This window comes from Cydia pomonella, chromosome 8 (genome assembly GCF_033807575.1).
Source record: "Cydia pomonella isolate Wapato2018A chromosome 8, ilCydPomo1, whole genome shotgun sequence".
In the NCBI taxonomy this organism is placed as follows: Eukaryota; Metazoa; Arthropoda; class Insecta; order Lepidoptera; family Tortricidae; genus Cydia; species Cydia pomonella.
The window spans coordinates 10,679,881-10,705,277 of NC_084710.1; the positions used below are offsets into that span (position 1 = coordinate 10,679,881).

Consider the following 25,397-nt stretch of genomic DNA (forward strand, 5'->3'; position numbering starts at 1 on the left):
GGGACGCATTCGCATAGGACAGTCTGCGGAGACTGCACGCGCACCCTTGAGGCAGGCTCTCGAGGTATCGGCGTACGCGCATCCTTATGTAGCGAGGGTGACGATGATACAACGGTAGTGCCGACATATCTCGATTACGTGATCTCATATCGGACGTTTATAAAAGTGAAGTGAAACGTGTGAATCAAAATGGGTAAGCAGTTAATATATTGTGAACAAATTATAATGTTACCTATATATTTACCATACTTTCATGAGAAACGCAAATATATCACTTTGATATATTGAAATTCATTGTTTTACTAACATCTTGAAGTGTACCTCCGAAATTCAAATAAAGCAATAAACGATACCTCCGAATTTACATATTTATCATTGGAATTGGTACACTACCCACATATCGCAAAACTGTCACTTCATTTATATTTAATCGCGAATAGCTAGTTTTCAACAATAAATGATGATGCATGTCATTATGTGTAGGTCACAGGCAGGTTAAACTAATTAAGCAAGATGAGGGTAGCTCAATGTAAACTCGTGCGTATAAATAGATTTATTAGTCGTTGTTATTAGTCGATGTAAGTTTTCGAGCATAGAATAACATAATAAACATCACGTACAAACAAATGAATACTCTAAGTTAACGCGACAAGTCCCATTTTGTTAACATAATGTGTGAAACTCGTGAAAGTTAAAATCAATATTTAAAATGATTAATACCTATGTAAAGATTATTTAAAACCTACCCCCACCGGAATTTTAGAGCTTTGTATAATTTATTTGTATACGAACGAATACATCAAAAAAAAATTTGCTAGTCCATAGAAAACATTGACATTTGGTTAGTAAAAGTAAAGTGCAAAAGTAAAAACCCAGCCAACTTTTTCTAGCTCCCTTAAAATTTAATATACTTAAGGATTTAAAAAGTAGCCTGTGTTTATTTCAAATCGTTTTGCGAAATATTTCTACCAATTTCATTCAATAATTGGCTACTTGACATTTTTTTATAAATAATGTCAATCGATCTTGATTTTCCTGGGGATCAAATGCCTATATCATACCATTTAAGCAACATACGATTAAAGGTCAGAAATGAGAGTTAAAGTCTGACGCTTGCACTCGACGATTGAAACGCCTCTAACAAAATGATAATGTAATGTGACGTCACATTACATTAGTCTGTCTTAAATGTATGGAAGATCAAGAGAATTGCTATTTTGACCCTAAAATATTGTGTTTATGTATAATTGTTATTCAATAAAATGTAAGGAATCAAATAGTAGCATTTTCTTTTTACATTTTAAAAGTTAAAAACAAATAAATAAATTTAGTCTTTGGAGTCCTATATTTTTTATAATCTCAATATGTCTTTTTAAATTCCACTTTTTAGGGTTGCGTAGTCAACTAGGAACCCTTATAGTTTCGCCTTGTCCGTCTGTCAGTCTGTCTGTCCGAGGCTTTGCTCCGTGGTCGTTAGTGCTAGAAAGCTGAAATTTGGCATGAATATATAAATCAATAAAGCCAACAAAGTCGTACAATAAAACCTAAAAATTAAATTTTTTTTAGGTTACCTCTCCTACACGTAAAGTGGGGGTGAATATTTTTTTTTTTGCTTCAACCCTACAGTGTGGGATATCGTTGAAAAGGTCATTCAAAACTAACAGGGGTCTTCAACAAACATTTCTTGATAAAGTGAATATATTCGGAGATAATTGCTCCGAAAGAAAAAAAATGTGTGTCCCCCCCTCTAACTTTTGAACCATAGGTCCAAAAAATATGAAAAAAATCTTGGAAGTAGAGCTTAAGAAAGACATTAAATGAAAACTTTAGCGGATATGATCAGTTTAGCTGTTTTTGAGTTATCGCAAAAAGTTTCCCCTTCATAGGAAAAAGACGTACACCCACAGTTCATCCCTTGGTTAACAATCTACCATACTTTAAGCTCCAGTTTAGCTTATTGTGACGGAAGAGTAACTACGGAACCCAACTCTGAGCATGGCCCGACATGCTCTTGGCCGGTTTTTTATAATAGATTGCTCATTTTTTATCCCTTTATCTAAATTTTGTTGTAATATTCAACATGTGTCAAGTACCCAATTTGCAAATTTTCCTTGGTCTTCAGGTTTTCTCGTTTAAAGTACTTAAACCTAGTGTGATTTTCAAAAACATCCATCTGCTTGACCATTTAATTAGTAATGTAGGTGCATGACCAAAGTTTTAATGAATAGGTAATACCTATATAGCAACGCTTAGATAATCATTCGACACATTAGCATTAAAAAAGTTCACAGCAGTTATTATACAAACATTTTCCAATTCAGACTTTTGTACACCAACAGTTCATGTCTGGCAAGGTTAACAGTAGCCGGAAAAACTATTCCTCTTGTCAAGCATTTTGTCTCTTAACTTTGGACATTGTCTAATATACAAAAAGTAGTTTGTTAGTCGCTCTTATTTTACAGAATTTAGTTTTAAATTGTAATGGAGTTTACACGGTGAGTCAAGCAAGTTCAATGGATCGATGGTACCTTAGAACACGATTACGCGGTTGTCGTTCAACGCGACATGTCGTGTTCTGGACATTCACAAGTTTTAACTATTAATCTACATGTCCGCTAAAAATAAATGAAACCTGTTTCGATTTGAAACATGGCATTAGCTTAAATTTTTGCTAAAGAACAATGCAGCTTTGAGAAGTGATAACAATGTCTTCATGTACCAGCCAAAATTAACTAGACGTTTTTGACATAAATAATTAGACAATTCTTTTGTGTAAATACGACGGCAAATATAAAAACCTAACATAATTTCGTATTTATTACTAACTCATAACAGAAAATAATAATAACAAATCCACTGTATAATACTTGAAGATAAGTACATTTTCTAAATATTTAGCATGAATAATTTTAACCCCTCGATAATTACTCTAAAATTAATATTCCTGTAACAGGAACTGTGCTCTCACCGCAACTTTTAACACATTAGACGGAACTACTTACATGTTAGGATGTACCTATAATATTTTTCTTTGGTGAACTTCGGAGATAAAGGGGGGGGGTTGGTATTTTTTCACATTTTCCGTCATTATTCACCATGAGATTAAAAGGTTTATTTTTGGGATGTACAATTTGAGCTCTTTCAAGTGATACCCCACTTGACCTAGTCACTAGACTTTGAAATTTTGCCTCCTCTTCATATTGGTCATTTTCCATAGTTAGTAAAAATAAAATAAAAAAGTAATACTTTCGATGTGTCTGGGTTAGCGTTGTTCGTAACTATTCCAAATTTCAAACCGATAGCTTAAGTGGTTCTCGAGATATTTTGCGATGTGACAGAGAGACAGACGGACGGACAGGGTCGCACCATAAAGGTTCCTTTTGTACCTTTTTGGTACGGAACCCTAAAAACATTAAAAAACCAACCACATACTATAACGCCTTAAAAACTTTTTAAACATATAAGAATTTAAACAACTCGGTTGATTAGGCTAGTAGTTCTTTGAAAAACTTTCCTGCTTCAGTTTACCCGAACACTGCAAACGCTCCATCTAATATCAAACAAGTTTCATCTCCAAAGTTAATAACCCTATAACCAAACTATCTACAACTAAACATTTCTAGAACTTTCCTTTGACACAATTACAAATATTTTTAAATCCTTAAAATTCAACCCCTAAAATCCAAAATGAAATCTTTACTTAACCGTACCATTCGTGCCAAACGCCTTTGAATTTCGTCGTTTACAAATAGTTTACACCACTGTATATTTTAAAAGTCATAGCCACAATTATACAGTCATGTCTTATTTGTCAGATCAGAGTTAATTTTTTTTTGTACTGTAGGTACAAAATATACAGTTAGATGCATGCATTAAAAAATATTTTAAATTCCAACTCCTTAATTGTGTCTACTAATCTAAATCATTACACCTAGTATATGGTTAAAAGTGGGATCTGTATTTGTAATTAACAAGGAATAGTGAGTAGGTAAGGTACTATATTTTAATGATATAAATGGATGCAAAATTGCACAGTGCTACATGTTTTTACTGTGAAATTTGAGCTGAAATGACAGACGTGTCGCATACCAATCCATACTTGAAGGGCGCCGGTGGCAAAATGACTAAAGTGGTTTAATTGCAAGTTATGAAAACATACCTCTATAGTTCACTAGTGCAATGTATTCAAAATAATTTTAAATAAAACCTTATGTAACGCTGGAATTAAAATTTATGATCATATTTGAAATTTAAAATAATAATAGTGGTCAACATAAAAAAAAGAATTTCAAACAAATGACATTGACAAATAAAATAATTATGTATCAACCTTTTTGCCATATTGATGTTTCGTCATCAAGCGCACCTTATTATCTAACTATTAACCCCCTTATTCATAAACGTGTACTAAAGTTACGATGCCGCTAACCATCGTTTGTCCCTTTCCATCATACGAATACGTCGGAAAGGGACAAACGATTATTAGCGGCATCGTAATAAATTTATGGGCATTACACAAGCTAAAAATAGTACATTTCGATGCTAGTGCGGAAAGTATGTCATTACTTCACGAGTACCGAGATATGGCAAGACTCGGGACGAGTGAAGAATGACACTTCCGCATGTGTATCGAACGACGTTTTTTAATACACTTGCGAAAAAATAAGAAAAACAACAAGTAGTTTTTTTAATGCATGTTCTTCAAGACAGAAATAATAGGGTTGTTTCCATCTACAAATCTTAGGGCAAAACTTATTAAGAACGGTTTTTCAATATTAAATATAAAAAAATAAACGTGTTATAATGATGAACAGGTATATTTTTATTATTCTTACATTAACAGTAGGTACGTTTCTATGTTCATTATGACTTTTAAAGGAAACTGACATTAACACTCATCAATAAGTAGTCATGAAAATTGGAAAAGTAAAAAGCACTAGTTCGCGAAAACCAACTTTCCGCGCGCTAAATAGCTACGTAAAAGTAGCACTTTTTGAGCAACTTTATTAAAAAGAATTAAATTTACGTTAACATATGATTGTCTCGAAACAAAATATGTAATAAATCAATCATTTTTTGGCTGTTATTTAACTTTTTGGTGAGGACAAATTTGATTATCTACAATCATGGACACCCTACAACACTTAATTAACAAAGTTAAAACGTCTTTGACCGTTATGACAGAACAGAAAAAAATTAAAGTCACGCTCAAGTGAGATACGATTTTTTTAAAGTTACCAGACTCCGATGTCATTCAATTTGTTACTTGTCATGAGTAAAACAAAGTAGGTGACCAAAAATTTCGTAAATAAATTAAACCTTTTTTTTGAACAGTAAAAAATAAATTAACGTTAATCTCACAAATAGTGGTACGAAACAGTTGCTTATAACTTACTGAATGCGCAGGCTTGATCCTGCTCACGTCTCCTGAATCATCCTGTATATAAATGAATCTTCCAATAATATAAAGAAATCCTCAATTTCTGTGCCCTCCTTACATTCCCTATCAACCACCCTTCGACCAAGACATGAACAACGCCCAGCAGTATGCCGTAATCACTAAGTCGAGTCTCATCTGATTTTAGGTATATTTTAATTAAGTCCATTTTTAGGGTTCCGTAGCCAAATGGCAAAAAACGGAACCCTTATAGATTCGTCATGTCCGTCTGTCTGTCCGATTCTGTCACAGCCACTTTTTTCCGAAACTATAAAAGCTATACTGTTCAAACTTGGTAAGTAGATGTATTCTATGAACCGCATTATGATGTTTATACAAAAATAGAAAAAAAAACTATAAATTTTGGGGGTTCCCCATACTTAGAACTGAAACTCAAAAAATCTTTTTTCATCAAACCCATACGTGTGGGGTATCTATGGATAGGTCTTTAAAAATGATATTGAGGTTTCTAATATCATTTTTTTTCTAAACTGAATAGTTTGCGCGAGAGACACTTCCAAAGTGGTAAAAAGTGTGTCCCCCCCCCCGTAACTTCTAAAATAACAGAATGAAAAATCTAAAAAAAATATATGGTATACATTCCCATGCAAACTTCCACTGAAAATTGGTTTGAACGAGATCTAGTAAGTAGTTTTTTTTTTAATACGTCATAAAAATTAAAAAAAAAATTTTTTTTCATCAAACCCATACGTGTGGGGTATCTAGGGATAGGTCTTCAAAAATGATATTTAGGTTTCTAATATCATTTTTTTCTAAACTGAATAGTTTGCGCGAGAGACACTTCCAAAGTGAAAAAATGTGTGTCCCCCCCCCTGTAACTTCTAAAATAACAGAATGAAAAATCTAAAAAAAATATATGATATACATTACCATGCAAACTTCCACCGAAAATTGGTTTGAACGAGATCTAGTGAGTAGTTATTTTTAATACGTCATAAAATTTAAAAAAATTTTTTTTCATCAGACCCATACGTGTGGGGTATCTATGGATAGGTCTTCAAAAATGATATTTAGGTTCCTAATATAATTTTTTTCGAAACTGAATAGTTTGCGCGAGAGACACTTCCAAAGTGGTAAAATGTGTGTCCAAAATGTTGAACAACATCTAGTAAGTATTTTTTTTTTAATACGTCTTAAATGGTACGGAACCCTTCATGCGCGAGTCCGACTCGCACTTGGCCGCTTTTTTTATTATTTATATCCCTTTGTACACTCACCAGTTGTTAGCTTTCACTTGTTTTTTTTATAACTCAAAACAGTTTATTTATTTCACTGTCCAAGGAATATACTTAGGCACTTATTTTTATTTAATTTTCAATCATTTTTTATTACAATCTAGTTACTTAGTCGAATGTGTCCATTATCACTTATTTTCTAACACTAATTTATAAAATAATTTTCGATCAAACCAATTCACTAACAGTGTGTATATAGTCCGAGGTTTTTTTTTTATAATAATAAATAATAGTAGTTATAACTGCCCACTTTGCAACACTGATAATATTTAGCATAATTTTACATTCAATTTTTATTGTAGATTTTTAATCAGGCAAATCTTTTCTCATCTTCTCTTCGTGCAGGGCCGTACTGGCAGGGTCGCCATATAGTGTACGGCCTTAATGAAACAACTGTATGCTCCGAAGTTGAATATAATATGTCTAATATGACACTAAACATGTTTATATAGGGCAAAGCTAAGGGAGTGTGAGTATAAGCGTAGCGCGCACACTACAGCTTGTTAAACATATTCTAGTCAAATGGATAGAAAATGTGCAAAGTGCAATTTAATAAAACGTGGCAATTTAAAAAACTGATAAATAAATAAAATATTAGAGTTTTTTTCCAAAATGCAATTTTGATTCATTAAATTGTCATTCAAAAACAATAAATGTGACATTATCTATTAAAAGGGACCGTATTGCCACACTGCGTAGCGCGGCGTTGTTTATAATATGGGAACATCATTGATAATGGCGTTAGCGCCACCGACAATAAGGTCTTTTTTCATAGATAATGTCACAAATTGGAATCAACTAAAAGCAGCCATCACCAAGACTAATAAGAAATTTATAGCCATGGCCAATCTTCGTATTCTTACCGTATCAATCATGTTTACTCACAAAGCCCAAAAACGTCGATGCTAATTGTCAATGAGATATATCATTAATTTCTACATTCATATGCAAAACTCTTGTTCACAGCCAACGTGCCAAATAACTTGTTCAATTGGTCATAGTATGTAGGTATTTATGTAATCTTGTCTTAATTCGTCAGTGACGTTAAGCCAAATAAAATCAGGAACTACGTGTACCGTTTACGTTAGGCGCATTACACATGAACTAAAAAAAAAACAATAAATAAATAAATGCATTTTCTGGCACACTTTTTGTATGGAATTATAAACAATATCTGAATTTATTCCGTGACCATAGAAATTCCGGTGCTTAATTTCTGATAATTTTAAGGCTATGTATGGTGCGCCTTAGTTGTCAGAGTCGGTATAAATTGAGGTTTGAGTCATGATCCCACTCATGCTTGCCCTAAAGCTCTGAGAAGCGTCAATTATTTCAAGGAGACTGCAAATTAATGTGTCCATTGAATTGCGTGTGTTTGTCCCAACCCGAGCGCAAAGCCCTACGTTGTCACGAGACCCCGAAGCTAATCAAGAACCATAAGCCGTCATTCGTATCATTTATATCCGAGGCAGAGACATGTTAATAGTAAAGACGGGGAATCCTCAGGCAAACTACTAAAACAAAGAACTGTCTGTCAAACAACTATCGCGCTCCGTAAGCGCTAGGATCAGTTGCTGTATGTTAACTTCTAACGTACCTATTTAAGTAGGTATACCTTTGATAGGAACTGGTGGAAAATGGGCTAAGATCGGGAGACGTGGAATGGGAGGAGAGAGGCCATTGCCCAGCAGTAGGACACTCTAGACTCGTATACCTACTTAAATAAAATAATAATAATAAATACCAGCATAGGTACTTTTGTGTCGAAGGTATGTAGCTGTTCTATCCAATTTTGGGTCAAAACAAATGTCCAATACGTAAACGTTGGCTAGGCACCCAGTACAGGGCAACGTCGTGCGACTCGTGCGGCAAAAATATCCTACTGAAAAGAGCTGATAAATTTGAAACGTCCATTAGGATGATTGATCGTCTTTAGTTTATATGGCGTTTGACCGGCGAGAATGACGGCATGGCCGTATTGTCATTTGACGTAGCGGATAAAATATTTGGTATATACTTACTAAACAAGTAGGTGCCTACGTAATAAAACGTAAGAATAAGCATGTTTTATGAACAGTTAAACGACATAACGTGATCCTGTTTATTTCAGTGGTATTAGTATTTGCTACTGAAAACGAAAGATAAATAATGCTTTATGTGATCTTATGACCTAAAATTAGATGCATAATTGTGCCGTTCAACGAGAACGTTCTCCACGAGAGAACGGAGAACGGTCTCGAGAACGGCACAACTACATATATGCGATACTCAATCTTCTACCCATTTACATAGTTTTTGTGGTAGCCGATATATGTATACTTGTATAGGAGGCTAATGTTTGGGCATGGTACCCTATCCGTCATACAAGACATCATGCTAGCGCCTCTAATGTGACCTGAGATTAAAGTAGGTATAAGTACTTGCACTTAAAATCTACATTCGTCCTTAAGGCTAGATTGCGTTACAGGGGTCTCACGTGTTGTTTAGGTACTTTGTAATTAATGATCTGATGATTATGACCCATTCAGCGCCCATACTTGGCTCGTTTATTGCTAAAATATCCTTGATGCGGGTGGTAAGTTGCAAAATGCTTATACTTATACATAATTTTAACATTATAACTGTCTTTCTATCCTTCCGAATCCAACTGTGCAAACACACATGCAGTCAGAGCACATTCAATACGATAGATTGTTCAGAGAATTCGGAATCTCGTAACTAATTGGAACCCAATTTGATTCGAGAAATAGACAGAAGATGACATGGCTACCATATATACTAACTTCTAGCTTAAGGGCCGGTTTACGAAGGTTTGTAACTTGTACAACAAGCGGAAGTACCTTTCTAATAAAAGAAGTCAAAAAAGTAAATGGTGATCAAGCTGATTTTTTTTGAGACGCCGTATCACACTGCTAAATTTTTTAATTCAAACGAAGCATACACCTATCTCTTTTATGAAGAATATTTGGTTCATAAATTGTATAAGTTCTTATGAGCTTGGCTGGTCTCTTAATTTACAATGTTTATTTATCGATAAAGTCTGCCATCGCTTTTGAAACAGGACTCTAGAAATAAATAAAATGTACACGGCATGTACAAGGTTAATTATGTTAGTGTGATCCTGTATGAGGTTATACTTTCTATTCATATTACCAAGTACAGGATGACTCACGCTAGACCGGGCCCGGGCCCTAAGGGTACTAAGTTATTTAGTACTCAAATAAGTGCAGAAATGTAAAAAGCAGTTTGCGCTTTTGCCTCAGTCAACTTCCTACCCTTTGGGCTTGGTTTATTAGCTAGCTTGTACCAGCGATGTTGACGTGTGACTGTGAGTTACACTTTTGTATATGACAAATGGTGGTCAAAACGTTAATTAACCATTAAAGTTACTCCAGAGTAAATCTCTTCCGGGCACGACTGTCCGCCATCGAGTTTAACTGACGAATCTACCAAGTCAAAATCATCTATCAGACACAGACTCTTCACGGTGCCTAGCGTGAGTATTTTCTATAAGCCTAGGTCCCTAACACAAATAACACAGGAGCGGCGCGAGAGTATCTAGCCTGCGAGATAGAATAAGAATAAGAATAAGAATAATATTTATTTCAAGAATTTGGCATTACAAGACCAGCAGTACATTGATCCCCACACTAGGCTCAGCCTGTCACGTGGGAATCTCAGAGAAGTATCGAAATGGTGCGGTTCTCATTTTAACAGAATACATTATTGTTAAAGCTAAATTAAATAAGATTTTTTTATTATATGACTAACTATCAAACTAAGCACAACAGTTAAAAAGGTCGCAGTAAGTTGTATGTAAGTGAAAGTGGTATGTGTGTATATATGTGAGTATGTTTGTATGAATTTGTGCGTGTGTATAACTACGAAATGTGAGAGAAAACAAGATAAAAGAAAAGTAGCAGTAGAAGTTATTCATCTTTCGGGAGCAGACGCAATTGAATATTGTCGTCTACTACAGTCATTTCAAAATATCCTCTGACTCATCATAGTTCCAAGAAAGTAGTAGGGGTTGGATATGCCTTTTTGCTTCAGTTAAGTTACAGTGCCTTATGTCGCAGATTTTTACTAATTTATTGTATAAATGCGGAAAGAGATAAGCCGAGAATCTCATAGCAAAAGCAGTTTTAACAGGGGGCTTGCGAATTTTGTACACTCTTTTTAGTATCATGTCTTGTAGATTAGGCTGACGACTGACCATATTGTGTACGTAAAGGGAAGCACGCAGTAAAAACAATCTACGAACACTTAAGACGTGCGCTTTAATAAAAAGTTCAGAAGTAGAATACCGTCGGGGGAGTCCTAGGCAGACTTTCAGAACTGCTCTTTGTGCTCGCTCTAAAGTGATTAAAGTTGATTTAGCAGAACCACCCCAAGCGAGTATACAATAACTTAAAATAGACTGACACAGAGCCAAATATACAACTCTAAGCAGGTGAGTATCCGCAACCTCCCGTAAAAGTTTCACACTACCCGTCTTTTACTAAATGTATTAATTAAAGAGGGACGGATACGATACTGTCGCGCCGCTCCTGTACTAGGCCTACCTACTCAATTCCTTATCATTCCACAGTATTTCGAAATGGTAACCTTAGCCTGACAATGCCACACGGTCGTGTCATTGTCAGTCAAGCATATTTGCCAGTGCACGCACTGCCATGCTGATAACAACCCATGTTTGGACATGTCACTGCTGACTTATTTACGACGCCAAAAGCCCCATGTCGCATTCATTATAAAATTGATTAATCATGCACTCCGTATTGTAAATACCGCTACCGTTTATTTTCATAAAGATAAGATAAGAGCGTTTAAGTAGCTGTACAAGTATATATGTATAGGACGCATGTAATTAATAAGTTTATACATATTTGAACAGGCTTTATTTTTAATAACTTTAACTAAACGAGATAACCTACTTTTGGTTTAAATGCTGAAGTTTAATCAAATATGTAGGTACCTAGCCTATATTTTCTGTAAGAATTTTCCTTGTCTTAGTTAATAACGAATATATATAAAAATACGACGAACGAGTATATCGAAAATTATACTATCTAATAGCATACTTATTACAGATAAAACTATTTTATGATTAATTAATATAACAGCTAGGTGCAGCTAGGCTAAACAATGTTATTCAAATACATAGGTAGCTAATGGCCAATTGGACTGCTGAAAGTGACAAACGGTAACATGGGGTGCCATATCGCTACATTTGAGATAGGTGTCACAATAGGACTGTACAATTTTGAAACAGGACAAACCATACGTGGAACTGTAAAGATTCACAGGCCGTGAACCCATGTCATCGCTACTTTATAACAAAAGTCCGATTATAATGATAGCCTAGTGTGGCTATTGGCTACACACACACATTCGTATTAATTTTAAGTGCGTTAATTTATGGGACCTACATTTGGCCGTCTTAAAAAGGGGGCATAAAATATTATTGATAACGCTCAGATAGCCCGATCGGTCGGAATGTCGTCTTATGTTTCAAGGCCCACTCAATATTCGCTTGCGACCCACCAATGGGTCGCAACACTCGCAACCCATAGTTTGGCAAATGCTGGTCTACCATTTAACTAAAGCGGTTGATATATATAATAAGTTATAAATTCCTTTTTTTTTAAATATATTTATTGAGATAACAATATACATAATGGATATATACAAATGATTACTATAACTAGCTTATATCTAAAATAGGACCTAGAGGCATTGTAGGTACCAAGGATGCTGGCGGCATTTCCTCGTTGTATCGCAATACTAAATAAATTCAATTCAATTGTGTTTAGCTGTATACAGTTTGAAGGCTTTCGTCTCAAAACTCTGCTACCTTTTACTAAACCTTACCTTACCTTACCTTACTTTACCTTCTTTTTAGAAAAAAATGCGTAACTTCTTTATCAACCGCCTGAAATAAGTGGTACTTAGTCCTATCCTATAATATCGAATTCAGTTCTAAACTACGGTAATATATTGCACGACGAAGCGAATAAATGTTGTGACATCTCTTTAACCCTTTAAACGCTTTATGTCATAAACACAAACATCACTCAAACGCCAAGCTCCCGGGCGTCAAGGTTACTTTGACAGCGTCCGCCATAACACCTATCTGACCTATCTGTGTTCTTGGCTATCAAAAGGTTAAGAAGGCTCTACCCATTACATACGAGTATGCTAGACCATGCTGTTTGTAGTGTTTGTACAAGATACCTTGGTACACAGGTAGAAATGGTATGCCAGTTTCTGCTTTTGGCTAAAAGATAAATATTTATCCGTAATGTGAACAATGACGTTATCTATACTCCGTCAGATAAATTTTAAGTACATAAATACTTCAGTCTCTCATCAGGCTGTCATAGATTTCGGAGAAATGTGGTATGTTTTCTTGTATTTCAACGGCCTTTGTTTAACCTTGGAAAAGATAATAATATTATTTACCCTTTATTCTCTTCAGACCTAAAATAAACTTTGTAAATTTGTAAAAGCTTCTTCATTAAATATAACTTTCCCAATTATACCGAAGTAACTATAGAATTTTTTTCTCGTCAAGGTTAGGTGCAGCTATGTGAAATTATTTGGAAACCCCCACAAAGCTTAATTTGCTTTGATAAACTTCTACCCACAGATGCGTTTAAATATCTAGTCATCTTAGCTGATCAAAAGCAGACGTTATAACAACACAATAGGGCATATGTTGCAGTGCGGAATTCTAATTATTTAGTGTCACCCAATATTGGCTGTAAGAAAACTCGAAGCACATCGAAGCGTCGTGCCAATTATTTAGTTATTTGTGGATGAAGTAGTTTAACAACAACTCGTAATAAACGTACACAGGAATTGTTTTGTTTAGTAAATTACAGCTATCGGTTGAATCGGCGGGCGTTTTAGGTTATTTCCGCAACATGAATGTGCGATTTACGATCGAAAATGAGCGAGGAGTTAGTGACCACTGTGATTACATACGTTGACAAGCCAATTCTAGTAGATAAGTGTCCGGGCGTTAAATAAATACATACTATCATCCGTATTCCGTAAACTTACTAACCGTACCTATCCTAAACCTGTATGTGTACTGGCAGAAAATTATAAGTGTTTTTTTTCTTACAGGTCTAGACTTTTTAGAGCATGGGGCGGACTTCGAGGCAGCCATTTCGGCAACAGGTCAGTTTAACACGGCATTACAAGAAAAGTTGTTATTAGTAATATTTGCTTAATATTGTTTATTTATCTGTGACTGCATTATTTTCTAATTTATAGGTAGATAAATAAGGTGCTAACAAATTCTTTACGTACCGATATTTTAAGAGACGGTACTTTACATTAAAACAATTAGGTAACTCCAAATAGAAATTAAGTAACCTTTAAATATGTTTTTTTTTTGTTTTCATTTACCGAACAAAATAAAATTCTTAATCTACCTAAAAATAATATCATGTGCATTTAACTGACAATATGTTTATAAATCACTTTCTGGCATGTCAACAATTGTTTGTCTTAAATATCTTAATCAACGTGTCTTTTATTAACGTTAAGAGGTAAAAAAGGTTCCAGAATCTGTTCAATGATGAGGGTTTTACGTAGCAATTTCGTTTTCCAATTTTCTCCAAAAAAACATCATCAAAGCTATGTTTCATACTTAAATATGCTCCAGAAGCCGACTACAGCTGTAAAAATATTAGATAGCATATTTTAAGTCCAGACGTGCAGCACAATATTTTTAACTAGTCTTCATTTAAACTACAGTCAATAAAAGATCACAGATCTACTTACCTGTGAATCTTGCATTTTTGCCCTGTTGTAGAATAACAATCACTATGTGATAAAGACATTATAATAATATATAAGTCCGCTACAACTTTTATCGATAAACAACACCTTACTGTTTAGAAAATGTACGAAGTATTCGGAGGTGTTCTACCTACTACCAAAACTAATGCGGCTCGAGGCTAAATATTCTGTCGTACATATATTGTCTTTTTGTGTATCGCAATATTATGTTTATTTCTCTGAATATGTATTATTATGTACTTTGTTTAAGTTTATGTCGGTATCGAAAACATTGAGTTGTGAAGCCAATGGCCCCAGGTCCAAATTCCGGTAAGGGTATTTATAAGTATTATGAACATGGATAACTGTAGGGCATAGTCAATTTAGTTCATTATTTATTTATTTAAATAACTACAAAATAGTTTTTAAATATATTGATTTAAAAACTTTTCATTTCTCATGCTCTGAAAGAGGGTCGTTATTCTTCTAAAAAGTATGCAAAAAGTGATACGTGACGACCGGTCTGGCCTAGTGGGTAGTGAACTAGTGACCCTGCCTGTGAAGCCGATGGTCCCGGGTTCAAATCCTGGTAAGGGCATTTATTAGTGTGATGAGCACGGATATTTGTTCCTGAGTCATGGGTGTTTTCTATGTATTTAAGTATTTATAAATATTTGTATATTATATATATCGTTGTCTAAGTATCCTCAACAAAAGCCTTATTAAAGCTTACTGTGGGACTTAGTCAATTTGTGTAATGATGTCAAAAAAAAAAAACATATATATAAAAAAAAGTAAGAAAACCTAAACTATTCTTAGATAATTTTACTCCCATTAATTACTATGGAGAGCGGACGTTTCAATACTTGGTACCGAAAATATTTAATGCGCTTCCAGAAAAAATGTTTGCTGAAGAGATAAGCCCACGTAATTTTAAAATGAGTGTTAAAACATATTTAATAGATAATTCCCCACAGGAGCAGTTCATAAATATTCAGTATCTACCTAATGGAACTAATGACCATAGCACTAGTGACCTCATTTGAGAAAAGTAGCTATGTCACCGGAAAAAGGACAAGTTTTGCTAACACTTCGAAACTAACAGAACATTATAGCTGGCAAACTGACCTATCGCTCCTATAATATCAAATTTTACATATATGATGATGGCTTAGGAATGTTTGTTACATCGCTGCTGTCGCATCATCCATACAATATAATTTTGTACCAACTACAGTTAGTATTTTTCTCACGTTGGTGCAATGAAAATTTTTGTGTTTCATCCGGTGGCAAAATTTGTTTAACCCTCGTGCCTTGATATCCTCGCTGCGCTCGTGGTTCAACTTTGAAATCTTTCGCTTGCTTGGGTATCAATTTAATATCAGCACGAGCGGTTAAACAACAACTTTTCCCCCTTGTTAAACAAATAACTATTGACATCATGTAAATCGTTACAAATTGCTTGCCTACTTTTGAAATATATTCATGCTCAATTGTTCATTCACTAAAGGAATATTTTCCAAGCCTTGATTATACATTGTAAACGTTGTGTACTTTTTCTAAGCTTTTTTTTGTTGGACAGGCTTCGGCCGCTTCCACTTCTGCCTGCTGGCCATCACCGGGCTGATCTACGCCAACACGGCCATCGGTATCACCATCGTGTCGTTCGTGCTGCCCGCGGCCACCTGCGACTTCCGCATGACCTCCGCCGATAAGGGCTGGCTTACTGCTGCTCCCATGTTGGGTAAGTGCCGATTGTACGTAGTGGGTCATACACCTACTGAGCAATTAGATTCCCGTCTCTCATGAGGCCATATACAAAGTTAAAGGCTATAAAGCCTAATTTCCTAATTGGATCTACATAGAGGTAGGTAAGGGTCCCTTTTCTATTAACCTAGTGATAGTCATTACTTATATGCACACGAGCTGTTAATTATTGACCACAAGAGTGACAAGTACTTTTTTAATCTGTGTGTCACCCGTACAAACTCTCGATTAAGGAGGAATGTGAACAGCATAGAAAGTAGTTTTGTACAACCATGATCATTTGTTGCGTATCCAACATGCCAATCGTTAACGCTCTGTAGCTAACGAAACGCAATTGTCACTGTCGCACTAATACACAAGAGTGATAGAGAGAGATGACTACGCTACGCTACGCGGGCTGATGCCTACTTTTCTGCCATTGCCTGCGCTTCTAAATGCGGTTGGCCGGCCGAAGTATTTTACAGATGGCCCCAGCATAGACTTTATTCGTCAGTCCTAAGAAAAGTTTCAAATAGTAGGTTTTTTTCTTTAGAATTTTACGGTCTGGCGACAGTAAAACCTATGCTGGTGCCATCTATACAAACCTTTAACAGTTGTCAACCCCATGCTTGCTTGTAAAGTTTTGTAGCATTGCCTGTAAACATTTTTCAATGTGGTGTTAAATAAAAAAAATCTATGTCTATGTTCTATGTCATTAGCCGTTAGGTTTTCTGAAGAAATGTAAAGAATTACATTAGTTAAGTTGGTGCATTTAATAGGTTGTGTAGGACCTCACTAAAATTAGACTAATATATAATTCAGAAATGAGAGTAGATATAGTTGATGATGTTCGCTAAGCGTTCAAAACATGAGGAAAATTATATTAAGTGCTTTTAGCTATTTTTTGCTTATTGCATATTGTAAATTTGAGCTAAATACTAACATCTTAGTTGCCTTCTATCCGTATAGATACATTGTTTATACTAATTCGGTCTACAAGAAAAATTACTTATGCCGTCATCGGCATCGGCAGCATATTCCAGTCAATACTTTGACTAATAGGTACAAGTATTCCCATCAGTAGCATAGCCGAAGTGTTCTGCCACGTAGGTACTTAAGACGAAAGTGGAGGACCCGCGCAAAGTCGCCTTTTCATACAAACGTAGTCCTTATATTCCTCTCTGGATACTTATTAACATTATTGAAAATATTTTATTGACCACAGTCTATTTAGTCTCACAAGTATGAACTTTTCTATTGGAAATATCCTCCTAATTAATAATGACACTTGATTTCTACAATATAAATACTTTTGAGATGTTGAGGAAATAAGAATTATTATATACTTTCCCCCCTTTTTTTTGTTAATAACTTTTGATATTTTTTGTGTGCTAATAAACTCTTCGAATATCATCATTACGAATCTAATGAGGTATCACACGTATTTTTAGGAGTACTCTCTCTATTTTTTATCGTTTTCAGTTTGTTGAGTAGACTATATGCCCATACGTTCGATTTTTGCCGAATTTTTGGAAATTACAAAAGTTAGGAGCATTTAGAAATTTGTATGAAAACTGTTTTTCGCTCCTAATTTTTACATAAGTCAAACGGAGCGATATAGCTATTGTTCATAAATATCAAATTATGTAAAAATATTCTCATATATCAATATCCAGAAAGGAAAATGGAGACTGCGTTTGTATGAAGAAGCGGCTGTCTCCTTTCCTCTCAAAACATATGTGCTATTTTGGTTATTACAGTCTTATTTGAAGTGCGCGGATGAATCTGCATAATTTAAATCTGAATTGCAAATGAGATTTGAAATGCGGATTTGAAGGATTATTCTTCCGGACTCGTGAAAACCCTGCGCTTGTAAGCGTGTGTCCTTATTTACTTACCTGTAAATAAGGACACACGTCCTTATTCACAGAAAAACAAAGAAAAATATAATTTAGTAGATGACATACTTCAGAGTATAGTACGTACTTAATCGCAGCCTGAATTTTTAAACGTCGAATGAAATCGTATCAAAGGGATGTCTTAGAAATAAGGCATAGGTACATCTCTTTTATGTCTTCTTTATATCATCTCCTACCGGTTGGCTCATAATAAGAGTATATCTATGGGCGGATACAACAGCGCGAATGATCATGTGCTGGGTCGAACCAAGTCCGAAGATTAATGAGTAATGAGTACTATTTCTAAGTTGTAAAATATTCTATTGCAGGCATGGTGATCGGTTCGTACTTCTGGGGCTGCCTGGCCGACACCAAGGGCCGCAAGATCGTGCTGGTGTCCACGCTGCTGCTGGACGGCTTCTGCGGCATCATCTCGTCCTTCGTGCAGGTCCTCTCCATCTTCATGGCTTGCCGGTTCATCAATGGCTTTGCGTATGTTTATTTCTTATTTTATTTTATTAACCTTTTTGTATTACAAACCACAGTAAACGATCTTTCGTTTGCTATATCGTGAGTCGAGTCGTGAGCTAAATCGGCTAGACGATGACCTGTGACGAACTTATTGGGGATGCAGCTTAGAGGCTATTTTGACCCATCCGTTTTTTGCAAGTTATGTGAAAATACAAAGTTAGTCAACTATGGCATAGCGGTTTCTTGTAATAATGTTAGCATCGATAGATCAATAGATAGGTACACGTGACATTTTGTACCGAAGCTTAACTGCGATGGAAAAATGACACGTTTGACACTTAGGAACAATGATGAGCCTGCAAGTTTTCCACGGTTAGCTTCTCAGAGGAACCAATATGTGATCCTCGGTTGCACATAATTGTTACGGATCTCGAGATACTACTTATACTGTTAAGACTAACACGTTGTGTTCAGAGAGCGATGGGAACATCCACGCGTCGTATCTGCTCTATTGAACATCGCTCTCAGAGTTCCCACGACCATTACTAGATCGTAAAATAATAGACCGTCGTTTTTTAATTGAGGGCATCAAGGAAAAACAATGGGAATAGAGATGACATAGATGTTGTTATTGACTGTATTCGTAGTCTGTGACATCTGAAATTGATCTGAAAATGAATCTTCTTTCGATCGTGGCCGCTAGTTTATAATGCCCGAAGCGGTACAATATCATAAAGCGATTAATAAATAGGGTACAAATTAAAATGTGTAACTACTTACCTAATTTGCTTAATTTTGGGCCACAGGGGTCAGTTAGTGAGCCTATCACGCTTCGTAACAATCTCACGTCTGAATTAGTTTTTCGAGGGTTTTAGGCAATATATTTCTTTTCCTAATATTTTTTCTGGTTTATTTCAGTGTCGCCGGCGCCATGGGTATCTGCTTCCCATACCTGGGAGAGTTCCAGCAAACTAAATACAGAGAAAAGATCCTCTGCTGGATGGAAATGTTCTGGACTCTAGGAGTCATCTTGCTTCCTTGTACGTACTATACTTATTATCTTTGAGAAACAAAGCTTCAGTTTGAAAACATAACATAACCAAAAACTAGAAATGACTTCATACATAGACGCACTTTTTTATTCTAACGTGTGTTCTAGTATTAAATTTCAGGAGTTTTATATCAAACTTCTAAGAGCAAAGATTTCTTACTATTCAAAGATCCTAACCTACCAATCCTACCATGAACTCCTGTGCCACAGTGATCGCCTGGGCCATCATCCCCATCACGGGCATTCGCATCGAGAGTGGCGCCTTCTCCTACGACTCGTGGAACTGGTTCGTCGCCTCATGCGGCGTGCCGTCCCTCATTCTGGGCTTCTGGCTGATGACCTTCCCCGAGAGCCCCAAGTTCATGATCGAGTGCGGCGACTACGATGACGCCCTCAAGTGCCTCAAGAGCGTCTACAAGCAGAACACCGGTGACGACCCCGATAACTATCCCGTGAGTTTCATTTCTTTCTCTAGCTTTCCATTTAGAATTTATGAAACTGGTGGAGTCAAAGGTATACACAATACAATCCAATACTCTTTTATTGCACACCTCAACAAAGAAAATAATACAAAGAGTGCAGCAACTCAAGTAGAGACAACGGGCAGTTTTATCGCTAAAAAGTGATCCCAGACATCCTTTGGGTAGCGGAAATTAATTATAAATCTATGTCTTGTCAGTAGATGTGTGAGTGTTAAGTGTCTACCTGAACGATTATGACTGAATTTAGCAGAAGTAAATGTATATGAAGCCAAAAGTGCAAGGATCATATGAAACTGGAGAGAATCTCATACTTTGATTATTCATTATGGTTTATAAACACGCTCCTTCTCTTACGACTCACTCCTGAGTTCTCTTCATTTATTTAGCTTTCAAGACATTTTTTTTGTTTGTTTTGTTTTGGCTAAGGTTAAGAATTTTAACATAAGTACAAAATGTTAGCGCGTAGTATTAGCAAGTTGTGTTTGCCTATAATTGGGTGAATACTCCGGTATGATTTTTGTGGTTATTATTTAAGTCCAATTGTATTTGTATTACACCTGTTGGCAAACCTTAGTAAATACATAAATACAATATATAATACTAGGTAAAGTCGAGAGCGGGCGCGACACACGGAAGTGACGGAAGACTACTATAACAAGCGATCTAACCAGTGGCGTAACTATGTATAGGGTGGCAAAGCAAGCAAAATGCCACGGGCCATGGCCCGAGAGGTGCCTATACCTGACAGTAAGGTCGTGAACGCAGGCCATCATCATCTTCCTCGCGTTGTCCCGGCATTTTACCACGGCTCATGGGATCCGCTTGACAACTAACCCCCAGAATTGGCGTAGACACTAGTTTTACAAAAGCGACTGCCATCTGACCTTCCAACCCAGAGGGTAAACTAGACCTCACGTTTTCGGTTTCCTCACGATGTTTTTCGTCACCGAAAATTGACTGATAAATATCAAACGATATTTCGTACATAAGTTCCGAAAAACTCATCGGTACCCGGGGTTTGAACCCCCGACCTCCGGATTGAAACTCACACGCTCTTACCGCTAGGCTATCAGCGCTTCAGTCATGAGGGAACGAAGAAGGTCCTCTAAGCATCTAAGGTAATGTTTCACGAGACATGTAAATTATGTAATTTGCTTTCAATTCTAGATCAAGAGCCTCAAGGAGAAAGTGCGAACCATATCGGTGGCGTCCCAGCACTCACAGAAGTCTGTACGCAGCCTCAGTATGCGCAAACCCAAGGATCTGAAGAGGCTGTTCAGCGAGATCTGGGCCCAGACCAAGGCGCTCTGCAAGCCACCTTACCTCAAATACACCGTGCTGACTTGCCTTATCCAGTTCGGCCTTACTACGGCGTAAGTTAACGGGAAAAAAATCCCACCTTTTACCAGTGGTAACTACTGGAAAAAAACCAGTAGTTACCACCAACTACTGGGAAAAAAACCAGTAGTTAACACCAACTCAGTTTGGTTGGTTTGGTGGTAATTACTGGGAGTTTTTTCCCAGTAGTTACCACTGGTAACAACTTGGTGGTAACTAGTGAAAAACCTCAGAACATTACAATTTTTTTCTATGAAAAAAAGCTATAAGGCGTCCATAGGCTACGGAGGCCGTATGCTTGTTTGCCACCGACGTAAATTCTAACAACATATTCCAAGTAAGCAGATTATTATCTACACTTTTCAGCCCACTCTTACAAGTTACCCTCGAATGCACTGACTGACAAACGTACGAAGCACAGCAGTGTGTACCTAGACAATAAGTTACTTTTACCTACTCTACCATACAAAGATTTAAATCAAACGCTTGTACGAGTAAGGTACCTGTTCCAATTGATATCATAGAGGTGACAACACCTCTATTGCTAATAAAAAGTTTAAGCATGAAATATGCTGGGACAGTCACGAGCACTCGCACGTCACCCTTATCGGTATACAATTCTTCTAAGTCATCTTATTCCAGCTACTACACCCTCATGGTCTGGTTCCCTGAGTTGTTCAACCGCTACGAGGAATTCGAGCACAAGTTCCCCAACGTGTCCGCTTCCGTCTGCGACGTATCCGGCATCGTCACCGAGGAAGCCAACGACGATCCGTTCGACTGCTTGAAAACAATTGATTCCAGCGTGTACATGCATACTCTGATCGTCGGTCTGGCGTGTATCCCCACGTCGCTTTGGCTACCCCTGTGCGTCCACAAACTTGGAGCTAAATTCTTCTTGAGTGAGTATCGCCTGGACATAAGCTCGTAATTCCTACTTTCTTGCTCGTTACTTGCTAAGTCAATTATGAAATTCCCGCAAGTTTATAGCTGCTACTTCTACACGTAGAATAACACCTATAAATTGATTGACTGAATATATCCATCCAAACAACGGGCAGTTTTTATATTTTTATAGATTTAAAACACCTGAAACGAAGTGGTATGGTATTTATATATTGTCATCGAATCTTATGTTCTGCGTGGCCCGTAACTAAGGTTTTGTGTCAAGTGAACTTCTCACTGCGTCTAAACCTGGCGAATGCGCCGCTCGCGCACCATTTGTGACCACACTGCGTAGGTAATGCAAGTGCGCAGTTAGCGGGCCTTTCCCAAAAACTCGCCATATCTCTACGCACCAGTAACTGTTCTCTATTAAGTAATTAACGCGTTCTTTTGTCCTTCAGTCTTCAGTTTAACGGTCGCCGGTATCGTCACAGTCGCCATGTACTACGTGCAGAACTCCACCCAGAACTTGGTGATGTCTTGCATCTTTGAAGCCCTCACTTCTCTCGCCATCTCGCTCGTCTTCTGCGTGCTTGTCGACTTGTTCCCTACGAACCTTAGGTAAGCGAATCGATAGACCCCTTTTATTCTTTGTCCTTTAAGGTCTAAATTAATATAATTATGTTCACTTCTTTATACTGTTTTCATAAGATGATTAGATGCCAATCTTATAATCAAAATTTTATTAAAGATGAGTAAACTGACGTTTAGGTACTAGTGTATTAAATGATTAAGTGGCTCGAGTCTTTCTCAGTCATATATTTACATAAATATGCTTAAATAAATAAAAAACTACTGTGAATTTACTCTAATTCTGGATACATGTGTACTTACCTATTTCTGTTGTATGTGTTCTAAAAATAAATAGATACTTACCAATTTACTAGAAAAAAAAAAGAAAAAAGAGAAATGGCGTGTTCATTTTCTCAATGATATGCCTTCTATAAATAGAGAGTAATAAATAATTGTGTCCCAGGGTAATGGCTGCCGCGCTATCTCTGACGGCGGGCCGAGGCGGCGGGCTGATCGGCAACCTCTCCTTCGGGTACCTCATCGACATCAACTGCGTGGTGCCCATTGCGCTCTTCTCATTCCTACTCTTCAGTGAGTATCAAGGTTATGAAGAGACAACACTATGTCCACAGAGTTGAAATAGACACCTATTACCTTGTGTTTACGCATGATACGCATACATTCACAAGTCGAAGGCGAGCGGTGAATGACTAAAACCCGACCTCTTTCTGTCAACTCTGTGAATATGTTATTAAATAAAAGGATTCAGTGCCAGTGACGAGATTTATGTTTGTCAGCAAAAGTCTAAACGTCCAAGACGACTTACGGTGTTTTAGATTCGATTTTCTATCTACCAAACTAACGACAGTCATTATTTGTTACGCAATTTAAAATCAAATATGTAGTTCATTCAACAAATCAATCTGGCATACCTGGCCTTAATAATTAATGGCGCGGCGCGGCGACTCACTTCATTTTTTATTTAACTTTATGCCCGTAGTAATGGAATCAGTTAGAGCCAATTCCATTTACCGTTCCCAAATAAACATCGAAACATTATTAAAAATCACATTAAGTATTATGAAATAAAAAATAACGGCATTAATTAAACTCATGACACCTGTCTAACGTTGCCCACCTATTCATTCGTCTATGGGTTCACCTTATTTTAGTAAAAATAATACGGGAAGTTCTTAATTATGGTCAAACTCAAATTCAAACCATTATTGTCGTGTTATAGCTATAGCGGACGGGAAGTTATTACTGTATTGTTTTTTACTTTTTAAAAACATGTATCCACTAAGAAAAACGCAAACCGCCAATTATCTAATATAGCCGCGCTCGCGGGCTCCGTCTACACGACCCGGTCAGCATCATTTCAAACTATAGGATAGAGTGAGATAGTAAGATAAACGACCTTACATGTCTCGGTCTTACAAGACCGTCGTGTATGATCGTGCTAATACAACTTAATAAAATCAAAGACTATATAACTTTTATATTTTTTTAAGCATTTCATGCGTGCACAAACAGCTTATATTGCATAATTATATTGAATGAACGAATACTGAATGGTACCGAATGGCAGGATAAGTTGTGCCTTTAACTTTTTTTTAATAATTAAAGAGGGAAATTGTTTTTGAAGTTTTTGATGTGAAGGTTTGGATAAAAGCACTATATTTTGCCTCGGCAGGAACAGCATTTCGTGGATTCGTTTTCTTTGTCGGACGTAAATCGAAACTCATCCACGAATTGCCCTTTCCCGCCGATCTGCAATAGCGTACTATTACTACAAAAAAAAAATACTAACATTTTTTTTCTTTTCCAGTGGCTGCCGTCCTCTGCTTCTTCTTGCCAAAGACAGGCCAAGAGGCACTGGACTAAACTACCAACAAGTGCCATCAATTAGTGACTTAGACTGTCTGTGTAGAAATCACTCCGGAGTTGGGCCCTTTTCTGATTTGGCAGTAATGAAACCGTAAAATACCGCTACCTGATTGGCTCAGATTTGGCTAATCGGGGCGTAGTATTGCGTACTGCATAGTGTACCGACAAGTCAGGCAAGGGCCTTAGTGTACATATCATTTAGGATGTAAATATTGAGGACTTAAGTATTATTTATTATCGAGATACTTAGAATATTGTGTCGCGATTCGAATGGGTACCTATCCGACGCTCGTTACCACTACTGTGATTGAATGCAGTATTTAAATATGTAATGCCTTATTAGTGTAATGTATGAAATGAACATAACAGTATTTTAGAGTTGACTGATATTACAGTGCCCTTAAATTATTATTATTATTAAAGGTCAATTTGCCTTATAATTATATTTTTGTTTTTATTTCTACCCCTATTTTTTGCAACGAAGTTCCTTATCGGACGGTTGGCGGATGGGGGCTAGGCGAAAAAAAGTGTAAGATTTTTCCGTCACGGCCCTTTTCTTTTAATTCTTTCTCGACAACA

The 25,397-nt window shown here is 36.5% G+C and overlaps 1 protein-coding gene across 1 annotated transcript; it reads left to right on the forward strand.

Annotated features, from left to right (window-relative positions):
- Positions 1-25,261, forward strand: LOC133520555 (synaptic vesicle glycoprotein 2C-like). Its single transcript, XM_061855051.1, has 11 exons — positions 1-193; positions 13,828-13,881; positions 16,070-16,231; positions 18,461-18,623; positions 19,521-19,642; positions 19,864-20,105; positions 21,303-21,508; positions 22,116-22,375; positions 22,820-22,979; positions 23,395-23,522; positions 24,760-25,261. Exons 1-11 carry the CDS (start codon positions 190-192, stop codon positions 24,813-24,815), a joined length of 1,557 nt encoding a protein of 518 aa, XP_061711035.1. The 5' UTR covers positions 1-189; the 3' UTR covers positions 24,816-25,261.
- Positions 25,262-25,397: the final 136 nt, after the last annotated feature.